The 12,086-nt window shown below is 39.2% G+C and overlaps 1 protein-coding gene across 1 annotated transcript in view; it reads left to right on the top strand.

The window, feature by feature from the left end:
- Positions 1–12,086, top strand: part of Atad2b (ATPase family AAA domain containing 2B) — a 128,943-nt gene that overhangs the window by 1,570 nt on the left and 115,287 nt on the right. Inside the window, exon 2 of the mRNA XM_090337380.1 lies at positions 11,143–11,291. Within this exon, the coding sequence (XP_090193506.1) occupies positions 11,143–11,291 (149 nt within the window). The remainder of the gene's footprint in view (positions 1–11,142; positions 11,292–12,086) is intronic.

The raw sequence follows: 12,086 nt of genomic DNA on the forward strand, positions 1-12,086 counted from the left end.
TTGAACTCTACATCATTTTGTTATTAGGGGTTAGTGGTTCAGGTTCTTGAGGACTACAGAAGATGAGTGTGTGTGTGTGTGTCTTTTCCCGTGTTTCATAATGTTTTGACACGAATCAATGAATCTTGGTAAATACAATAAATATTTTATCATAGTATGAAATACATTACTTGTGTGTTTGGAACTTTTAAAGCTACTCTGCTTAGGAGACTATTTTCAACTTAGGTTGAAATAAGAAAGCAAAATCTCTAAGTTGCTTAAATTATTGAGAATATTCTAAAGACTAGATTGTCTCTAGAAACGATTTGAAATGTGGACAAGTCTCTTGACTTACTGATGCTATTATGTGTAACATTTTTAAGAAAAAGTATCTTCTGCACTTAAGTGCAAATATTTAGAGTGCAAGTATATAATTGTATCATGGTATGAATGCCCAGTCTGTTAGAGCTCATCTGAAGCAATTAGCTCATTTCTCTCTGATTAGTTTGTGGTTCCATTTTTGAATTCATGGATATCATGCTGTCCTCACCCCCCCCCCCCAGGAATAAGGTGAGGTAATTTGTCAAGCAGCTGTTGTGGAGATGTTAAAAGGCACAGAATCAATAATCTAATGTGGAAATGAACATTTAGTAGCTTTTAAATTGCTAGAAGAATGAAAGATATTAGAGCTCTTTGTAGAAGCACTCTAATGAAACATTATTTTATGAACCACTTTAAAATGTTTTAAAAGATCGTAAATAACAGGCTACTGAAGATTTACTCAAATACTTGCTTTTCAGTCTTAAAAAAAGATTTGTTATAGCTTTAGTGGGTGATGGAATGACCTACTTTTTTTTTTCTGAGGGATTTTAAGACTTTCTAATCTATGAACTATGAAAGAAGAAAAATTTGAATTTATTAAGTTTATAGTTTATAGAATACACATTTGATTAAGTAGGTCGTTTGTTTTTTGCTGTATCTTACTGAAGTGGATTGAGTTGAGTTTAGTTCTCTCTCTCTCTCTCTCTCTCTCTCTCTCTCTCTCTCTGTCTGGTTTTTATGTTGCAGAAATTTAGGATTCCTCACTCTCACCTTTTAGTATACTTAAAGCTACCTTCTATTCTGTGTAGCCATTAGTATATATTTGTTCCTGTGTGTAAAGTCTTATTTGATGAAGAATGAGATTATTTAGGCTGTTGCTTTAATTCCTTTAGCAGTAAGAAATTTTTGCTTCTTTGTAAGATAGTAATTAAGGAGTTTCCCCTTTTCTCCTTTTGTCTTCTTCACTTAACTACACTTAATGCAGTTTTCCTCTTCTCTGTTTTTAAATTATTTTATTCACTCTTTAGATACATTTTCATGTACCAAGAGCTGTTCCTATTTTGCCTTTTTTCCAAGAGATTTTCTTGTGCCCTTACTTTCTTCAGCAAGGAGGTTTTATTTTTTCTTACTATTTTTGATATGTAAAAAATGCTGTTCTTAATGTAAGATAACTTTATGAGTTTGGGGATAAGTATACATCTGTAAACCCTTCACAATCATTGAGACCAGAGTCATGTTCATCATCATCCCACCATTCTGTTCCTACCTCCTTTACTACTGTACTTGATCTATATACCTATATATTGTATTAGTCTATATATCTATATATTGTATTAGTCCATCGCTCTACAAATAGAGACATCATGTATCTATACCTATACATACACTTTTTGTGGTAAGACTTTAGGATCTACATTTTTAGAAAAATTTATAGTATTCTTAGACATAGGTACTATGTTACATAGTTGCATTATTACCATAATTATTTATATGGTATCAGCGAAGCGTTTTTTACCTTTGACCACTGCCTGCTCATTTCCTGCTTCCTTAGCTCTTGGCAGACTACCCTCCGCTTTTTTGGGGTTTGGTTATTTTTGGTTTTACATATAAAAGAGCTAATACAGTGTTTATCTTCTTGTGTGTTGCTTAGTATAACTGACTATAATGTTTTTTATTCCCATCCATATTGTTGTAAATAGTGGGATTTCCTTTTTTTTTTTTTTGCCAGTCCTGGGACTTGAACTCAGGGCCTGGGCATTGTCCTTGGGCTTTCTCAAGGCTAGAACTCTGCCACTTGAGCCAAAGCACCACTTCTGGCTTTCTCTATGTATATGGTATCAAGAAATCGAACCCAGGTCTTTGTGCATGCTAGGCAAGCACTCTACCACTAGGCCAAACTCCCGGCCCTGACAGAACAGTTTTTAAAAGTACCTGTTGAAGCTGGGTGCAGTGGCTCATGCCTGTAATCCTAGCTACTCAGGAGGCTGAGATCAAGATTATGCTTCAAAGCCAACTCAGGCACTAAAGACCAGGGGTCTCTCATCTCCAATTAACCACTAAAAAACCGGAAGTGGCACTGTGGCTTAAGGGGTAAGGCGGTAGGTAGCCTTGAGCTGAAGAGCTCAGGGACAGCTCCCAGGCCCAGAGTTCAAGCCCTGCAACAGACCAAAATAAAACATTCTTTTCTTTGAGGTGATAATACAGCAGGGTTTCCTTTACATACTTTCGGATGTTTTCTTTTGGGAAATGTCTATTCAGGACTTCTGCTGCGTGTGTGTGCATGCGTGCACGCACACACATGTATGGCAGAGGACCAGCCATTATTAAGCAAACTGTGTGATAAAGTGTTTTTGTGTTCAAGTACTAGCCAAGAAAAAAAATGAGGGGGACACAGAGAACAGTCACTGCTTTCAGTACTGTAAATGTGTACACAATATACACATGAGAAATTATTAAGATAAATTGGTTCTTGTTAGCTACCATAGATAACTGAATTTGATTATAGAGTTCTAATAGTTTACTTACTGAATGTTTCAGGTACAGTCTTTCCTTTTTTCCTTTTTTGCAGGCTTGAACTCTGTGCCTGTGCTCTGTCCCTGAGCTTATGTGCCTACCGCTAGTGTTTTACCACTTGAGGCATAGATGTACTTGTAGCTTTTTTTTTTTTCTTTTGGTCTGTCTGTCCGTCCATTCGTCCATCCATCCCAGTACTGGGGTTTGGCCTCAGGGACTTGGGCACCGTCTCTTAGCTTTTTCACTGAAGGCTAGCATTCAATCAGTTGAGTCACAGTTCCACTTTCTGTGATTCTCAGATTTCAGCTTCCCGAGTGACTAGGATTACAGGCGTGAGTCACCAATGTCTTCCTTGTATTTATTTTGAATACTGCTAGCACTAATCTAATTGTTCATATTTTCTGTTTTCACAGCTCTTATTGTATTTATCTTTATTTTTTTGTGGGTCTTGGGACTTGAACTCTGGACCTGGGTGCTGTCCCTGAGCTCTTTCGCTCAAGGCTATGGCCCTACCTCTTGAGCCACAGTGCCACTCCTGGTTTTCTGGTGGTTAATTGGAGATAAGAGTCTCACAGACTTTAGTGCCCAGGCTGGCTTTGAACTACAGTCCTCAGATCTCAGCCTCCTGAGTAGCTAGGATTACAGATGTGAACCACCTTACCGGCTGGATATATTTTTGTCCTCAGATTAAATTCTGACAAATTTGAATTTGGACATGAAGTTGTTTCATTATTTTTAAGTTTTTTTCTTTTTTTCTTTTTTTTTTTAACAGTCCTGTGGGCCTTGAACTCAGGGTCTGGACACTGTCCTTGGGCTTTCTCAAGGTTAGAGCTCTACCACTTGAGCCATAGCACCATTTCTGGCTTTTTGCTATGTATGTGGTACCGAGGAGTTGAACCCGGGTCTCCGTGCATTCTAGGCAAGCACTCTACCACTAGGCCAAACTCCCGGCCATTTTTAAGTTCTTTTGTCTAATTTTATTAGGTTTTGGTTAGAATAGTAAATATTATTTGCGGTTGATGATTATGATGTAGGAGATGAAGAAAAGAACATGGTTTTTGCAAGTTGGAAAAAATTATTTTAGGAAGAGTTTAAAAAAAGGCAAGTGAGGCTGGGGACATAGCTCAAGTGGTAGATCCCTGCATAGCAAGCGTGAGATCCGGAGTTCAGTCCTTAATACCACCTCTACCACCATCACCACCACAAAAAGACATTGTACTTTTACTTCCTTTTACATTTAAGATTATTACTATTGAATTTGCCCTAAAAGTTACCTCATCCTTCCTTAAATCATGATTCACAATGTTATAAATTCTACTTTTTTTTTTTTGCCAGTCCTGGGCTTGAGCTCAGGGCCTGAGCACTGTCCTTGGACTTTCTCAAGGCTAGAGCTCTATCACTTGAGCTTCAGCACCACTTCCGGCTTTTTTTTTTCTATGTATGTGGTAGCGAGGAATCAAACCCGGGTCTTCATGCATGCTAGGCAAGCACTTTAACCACTAGGCCAAACTCCCGGCCCTTTATAAATTCTACTTTTAAGTTGTTAGAAAATATCTTCAGCTTACTAGTGTGTGTATGTGTGTGTGTGTGTGTGTGTGTGTTTGTTTGTTTTTGGTCAGTCCTGGGCCTTGAAATCAGGGCTTTAGCACTCTTTGGGCTTTATCAAGGCTAGAGCTCTACCACTTGAGTTATATCATCACTTTGTACTTATTCTATGTATATGGTACTAAGGAATCGAACCCAGGTCATCATACATGCTAGTCAGGCACTCTACCACTAGGCCATGCTCCCAATCCTCAAGTAATCCTTAATTCTCTCCCTTTCCCTCATCCCTGTCCCTGTCCCTCTGCCTCTCTCTCTCCCTCTTGTGCTCAAGGATAGCATTCTATCATTTGAGATACACTCCATTTCTAGCCTTTTGGTGGTTAATTAGAGATAACGGTCTGACTTTTCTGCCTGAGCTGGCTTTGAACTTCAGTCCTCAGATCTCAGCTCCTTCAGTCTCTGGGATTACAGGCATAAGCCATCATCCTCTAACCTCATTTCTTTTCTTACCACTGCTGTTCCTATGTTACATACATAGTAGGTGATCAATAAATGTTTATAAATGAAATGATTCTCTTATTCTGAGATTTATTTCATACTCGTGGATTGTAATTATTTTGACACAGATTGCTAAATAACAGTGGGTAGATTGCATAATCCCTCTGAAATATCTTTGTTAAGAAACTGGTAACGCCTTCCCTCTAAGGGTTAGGTTATAATTAGTAAAATGCTTTGAAGATGAAAAAGTTAGGGTAGAACTTTATGAATCCTGTTAAAGGTAAATTGTTAGTATAAGGTTTGCAGATAAAAGCTTTCCCAAAGATTAAAGTTAATTAAATGGTGCTGAAATAATTATTTTGTAGCTATTTACGTCTTGTTTATTTGTATTGCCTAATCTCTAGATTTCTTTGTAGGGAAGGAACCTTTTGTAATGCCATTTATACTGGGTCTTAGAGCCAAGTCAGGATTGAAACCCTCTCATGAGAAGTAAATGCGCCAGTATGGTTAGGATCATATGCCTTATATATGCCTCATATTATATTTAAACTATGTTATTTGCCTGAGGTCCTCCAACTTTTAGGTGCTAAGCACCTAGACTCTCTTCCAGAGAGTCTAGTTCAACAGGTTATATTTCTGTAGTGACTAATACAGGTGATTTCTGTTTCAGTATGTAAGAAAAGCTGTCTTAGCCAGTGTGGTGGCTCACGCCTGTAATCCAAGCTACTCAGGAGGCTGAGATCTGAGGATCACAGTTTAAAGCCAGCCTGAGCACAAAATGACCTGAGACTCTTCTCTCCATTTAACCTCTAGAAAATAGAAAGTGAGGCTTGGCTCAAGGGTAGGGTGGTAGCCTTGAGCTGAAGAGCTCAGGGACAGTGCCCCCAAGCTTAGATCAAGCCCCGTGATCCACAAAAAAGAAAAAAAAAGGCTGTCTTTTCTGTTTAAGTGGGTTGCTTAAAAGTTTTTGCCTTGGCCTAGGCTTGGCGGTTATTGATTATTCTAAGATAATATCAGCAAATATAAAGGAAGGAGGAACTGCTTTGGGATGTGGTAGGGTATAGTAAGCTTTCTGTGGTGGAATGAAGACACCTTAGATGGTCAGCTGAGGGTGTGGATGTGTTTTGAGATTGCTTATGATCTCTTATTTCAACATCACTGTATGTAAATGCATTTTATCATCTTCAGACTATCCAACCAGGAGTACATTGTGAAGTTGAGCAGCCAATCTGAGCAAAGGGGTAGGGCCTGCTTTATTAGGGATGAAGAGGGAGCAACCCTGCCTGTTTTGTGCTGGCTTGCCAGATTTTTAGCTGGTGGCACACCCTTCTGAAGAAGTAGCTTTTGCTTGCTGAGACATTAAGGAGCTTATTGTTACACTTTGGTGGTTCTTGGAAAGTATATTTCTTTTTTTTCTTTTTTCCTTTTTCGTTTCTTTTCTTTTTCTTTTTTTTTTGGTCGAGGGGCTTGAACTCTGGGCCTGGTTGCTGTCCCTGTGCTCTTCAGCTTAAAGCAATTACGCTACCCCCTTAAACCATAGCACCACTTCTGGTTTTCATGTATAATTGGAAATAAGAGTCTCAAGACTTTTTTTTTTTTTTTTTTTTTTTTTTTTTTGGTCAGTCCTGGGCTTGAGCACTGTCCTTGGACTTTCTCAAGACTAGCATTCTACCACTTGAGCCTCAGTACCACTTCCGGCTTTTTGCTATGTATGTGGGGTACCGAGGAATCGAACCCAGGTCTTCGTGCATGCTAGGCAAACACTCTACCACTAGGCCAAACTCCCAGCCCTGAGTCTCAAGACTTTTGTTCTTGGGCTGGCTTTGAACCACTATCCTCAGATCTCAGCCTCGTGAGTAGCTAGGTTTGCAGGCCACCATGCCTGGCTGGAGATTTCTTTTCTTTTTTCTTTTTGTGAGTCATGGGGCTTGAACTAGGCCTGGGCACTGTCCCTGAGCTCTTCAGCTTAAGGCTACCACCCTGTCCTTGAGCTAAGCCCCACTTCCCCTTTTCTAGAGGTTAATTGGAGATACGAGTCTCAGGTCCTTTTGTGCCTGGGCTGGCTTTGAACCTTGATCCTCAGATCTCAGCCTCCTTAGTAGTTAGGATTACAGGCGTGAGCTACCTGCCCGTCTTGGAGAGTATTTTTCTAACAAGTAGTATGTAGGCAACAGTTTGTGATATGATAATGGCTAACAAGTAGATAAGCTCACATATTGATATTTAAAAGAATACATATGAAGATTACATAAAAATTCTGGATCTCAAGTTGTACATTTTGGTGTTTGTTCCCCTTAGTAAATAGTTCTTATTTCCAGTTTGTGTTTGGGAAACTCAGTACCCAAGATACTTCATGAAAAAAAAGGTTAGGTAAGTAAGTTTGTGAACCAATTATGTATTAATGTTGCAGATAATAGGTTGGATTTTGTTTGTTTTGTTTTTTTTTTGCCAGTCCTGGGCTTGAGCTCAGGGCCTGAGCACTGTCCTTGGATTTTTCTCAAGGCTAGACCTCTACCACTTGAGCCTCAGCACCACTTCCGGCTTTTTTCTATGTATGTGGTACCAAGGAATTGAACCCGGGTCTTCGTGCATGCTAGGCAAGCACTTTAACCACTAGGCCAAACTCCCGGCCCTAGGTTGGATTTTTCAGGAAGATTCTGTGGAAGAAATGGGTCTTAATGAAAGAGTAATTGGAAAAATAATTCTGACATTTACTGTCTAAATAGGTAGTTTATAGGTATTAGTTCCTATATCCACAAGTATATTTTTGAAAAAATGATGTTCTTTCTTGGCAATTACTTTTTTTTTTGTTTTTTGTCAGTCCTGGGCTTGAGCTGAGGGTCTGAGCACTGTCCTTGGATTTTCCCAAGGCTAGAGCTCTACCACTTGAGCCTCAGCACCAGTACCACTTCTGGCTTTTTTTTTCTCTATGTATGTGGTACCAAGGAATCAAACCTGAGTCTTCATGAAGGCTAGGCAAGCACTCTACCACTAGGCCAAACTCTGGCCCCAGCAATTACTTTTTTTTTTTTGCCAGTCTTGGGCTTGAGCTCAGGGCCTGAGCACTGTCCTTGGACTTTCTCAAGGCTAGAGTTCTACCACTTGAGCCTCAGCACCACTTCAGCTTTTTTTTTTTTTTCTATGCATGTGGTACTGAGGAATTGAACCCGGGTCTTCGTGCATGCTAGGCAAGGACTCTACCACTAGGACAAACTCCCGGCCCCCAACAATTACTTTATGATTATGTTATTATATAATAATGCTCCTGGTCAGCCGGTTGTGGTGGCTCATGCCGGTAATACTAGCTAGCTACTCAGTGGACTGAGATCTGAGGATCTCAAAGCCAGTCTGGGCACTAAAGACCATAAGACTCTTCTTTTTCTTTAATTGTATTTTATTGTCGGGAGAATGTATAGAGGGGTTACAATTATATTAGTCAGGTAGTAGGTACATTACTTCTCACACATTGATACCCCTTGTCATGTTTTTGTCCCCATTTCCCTCCCCCCACCCCATCCCACTTATCTTGTTTTCCCCTCTTCCCTTTCTTACTTCAAATAAACAAATAAATGTATATACAGTATACCAGGTAACAAAGTCAGATACAGCAACAATATGAGATTTACCATAAGGGCAAAAAAAGAGAACAGAAATAACATAGTATGTCCATGAGACTCTTATCTCCAGTTAGCCACCAGAAAACCATAAGTGGCTCTGTGGTTCAAGAGGTAGGGCGGTAGCCTTGAGCTAAAGAGCTCAGGGGCAGTACCCAGGCCCAGAGTCTAAGCCCCATGATCCCCCCAAAAAGTGTCTGGTTTGTCATTGGTGTAGTGTTAAGATTGAACCCAGGAACCTGGCATGCCACTAAGCTTCCTCTCCAGTGTTATGTATAATAATGCTTTCCAAACGAATGCACACAGGAGGCATCTGGGGATCTTGTTAAAATGGTTTCTGATCCAATAAGTCTGGGAGTGGAGCCTGAGAGTCTACATTTCTTAAAAGTTTCCGTATGGACATTGCTTTTGCTTAGTTTCAGAGTACTGACCTTTACTAAAAGGATGTGGCTAATTGTGGGTCATGAAGGGAAACTAGAAGATAAGCCTAGAGAATTGTACCAGAAAGTAAGGAACCATTCAAAATGATGGCACATGGCAACCAATAAAGGAGTCATTTTAAAGGGGCTTTAATTTGAGCAACTAAATAAGTATAGGATTGCTGCTCATAGAAGAAAGTAACAACTGATATAAATGTGTAAGTGAAGACGGTAAAGGAACACTCTTAAAGTAGAATGCTAGCTGAAAATGTAGGATGTAGGAATTTGTCAACTGTCATAGGGAGATTGGGGTAGAGATTTGGCTGGCTAAGGAGGAAGTATCAGAATGTTATTATTGGTGAGTTATCTAATATTGCCTAATCAGATACAAAGGAAAAAGTAGTGATTTTTACCCAGTAGAAACCAACACAAGCCACCTTGACAAAATGATCATGTTTAAAATATCCAGTGGTAGGAAGGTTGAGTACACTTGCACAGCATTATTTCCATCCTGTCCTTCCAAAATGTATAGCCTAAAAGTAAGGAACATCAGATGCAGATTGAAGTATTGTCTTAGAGAATGAAAGTGCTGTACTCTTGTAGTCAAGGGCATGAAAGAAAAAGACTTGAATCACTTTTCCAAATTGAAGGAGACAGAAGTGATCTTATAACTACATGCAATGTATATTCCTGTATATGATCTCAGACCTGAAGAGCTACATTATTGAGATAGTTGGTAAAATTTGAATGTGTGCACTGGCTCATCTTATACCTGATTGGGAGTGTTGAGTGGTAGTATTATAAAGTGCCCTTAATCTGAAAGGTGTAGGTTGGGCTATTAGGGAGTCATGTCGTAGACTGCATATCTGTAGTTATGTATCCTGAACAATCATCTTTCCTTGAAAATTAATATGAGACACTAAGCACACTTAAAAGATAACTTATCAATTTGTGGTACTGGAGGTTATATCTAGGGATTTTTTATTTATTTTATTTTTTTGCCAGTCCTGGGCTTGAGCTCAGGGCCTGAGCACTGTCCTTGGACTTTCTCAAGGCTAGAGCTCTACCCCTTGAGCCTCAACACCACTTCCAGCTTTTTTCTATGTATGTGGTACCGAGGAATCGAACCCGGGTCTTCGTGCGTGCTAGGCAAGCACTCAACCACTAGGCCAAACTCCCGGCCCATATCTAGGGATTTTTAATCAAGTATTCTATCACTTGGGTCAAGCCTCAACCCCTAAATAAGTTTTTTGTTATACTTTTCATTTTTGTTGATAAGATCTCTTTTTGTAGCCTAGGTTGATCTTGAACTTGAAATTTTCCTGTCTGAGCTTCCTGAGTGCTGGGATTGCAAGGGTGTATCACCATGTTCTTGTCTTTTTTTTTTTTTTTTGCCAGTCCTGATTTGAACTCAGAGCCTAAGCACTGTCTTTGGACTTTTTCAAGGCTAGAGCTCGACCACTTGAGCCACAGAACCACTTCTGGCTTTTTTTCTATGTATGTGGTACCGAGGAATTGAACCCAGGTATTCGTGCATGCTAGGCATGCACTTTACCACTAGGCCAAACTCCCGGCCCGCTTTTTTGTTGTTGTTGTTGTCATTTCGGGACTTTAACTCTGGGCCTGGGCTCTGTAGTTCAAGGCTAGCACTCTACTACTTGGGCCATAGCTTCTCTTCTGGTTTTCTGGTGGTTAATCGCAGATAAGAATCTCACAGGCTTAGTGCATGGAGTTGGCTTTGAATTGCAATCCTTGAATCTCAGCTTTCTGAGTAGCTAGGGTTATAAGCATGAGCCACTGGCATCTAGCTCCATGCTGTGTCTTTTCTGTTTATAATTTTAACTTTTCTAACTTCTATATGTATAGATAACTACATATATATGTATACATATTGTGATTTAATAAATATTTATTGATTAAAAAATACTATTTTTAGCTGGGTGCTGGTGGTTCAAGCCTGTAATTCTAGCTACTCACGAGGCTGAGATCTGAGGATCACAGTTTAAAGCCAGCCCCAGCAAGAAATATTGTTCGACTCTTATCTCTAATAAACTACTCAGAAAAAGCTAGAAGTGGAGTTGTGACTCAAGTGGTAAAGTGAGAGCCTTGAGCACAGAGAGGCTCGGAAACAGTGCTGAGGCCCTAGGACCCCAGGCTGCCCCCCCAATGCCCCCTGCCCCTGAATTTGGTCATCCAAGATTATTAGTTTGTCTTCATTAAAATAATGAATATATTTTAATGTTGTCTTTCAGAAAGATGAAATTGATGGTAGTTTAAGTGATAGCCAAGTATCTCCACCAGCCAAACGCACTTTGAAACAACCAGATTCAGTTTGCAAAGACAAATCAAAATCACGAACTGCTGGTCAGCGAGAGGAATGGAACATAACTGGTCAGACCAGGTGAGAAGGGAGAAATGATGGGTTTTTAACAAATCATTTGATGTGTTTCAGGGCGGATATTAATGCTGATTGCCTGACTTTCTGAAACATCTAATTTATTATAGTCAATTTATTTTTTGTATTTTTGCCTGTAATTGTTTCCAAACACCCTATAAAATACATTTGTTATATATATAATGATATATAGTACATAATGGAAACTATAGTGTATCTACACATATATGTAGTAAGATAGAAACTGTTATTACTGGAAGAATAAGAATGATGACTGTACATTCTGAAAATTTAAAATGAGTCTTCCTTTTCCTTTACCATTGTTGGTTATTGTACTTGAACAGATAGTTAGGATTATAGGAGTGAGCCACCTTGCCCAGCCTCCCTTTTTTAAAATTAAAAAAAAATATCTATCTATCTGTATTTTTTTGGGAGTCCTGGGGCTTGACCTCAGGACCTGGGCACTGTCCTTGGGCTTTCGCAAGGCTAGGGCTTCAGTGAAATGTTTTGAAGAAATTATTAAGTGATACTGATTGTTGAATACTTTTTCTTCCTATACTTTATTGCTTAAATGAATGGCATGGTTTGAATTTCCTTTTTCAATAAGAACCAATAGTTATTATCCATTGCCACTCCTACTTGTGGTCTCATTTAAGTTTCTGATACATGTTAACCTTAAGCCTTTTTACTGGGTACAGTGATAATGAACTAGTTTCTGTTTATAATTTGTTATAAAAAGCTTTTCTTGAACAGTGAAATGGCTCCTACTTAGTAAACTTTATTATTTGACATGTTTATAAT

Source organism: Megascapheus bottae, chromosome 7, assembly GCF_031878675.1.
Source record: "Megascapheus bottae isolate mThoBot1 chromosome 7, mThoBot2.hap1, whole genome shotgun sequence".
NCBI lineage: Eukaryota > Metazoa > Chordata > Mammalia > Rodentia > Geomyidae > Megascapheus > Megascapheus bottae.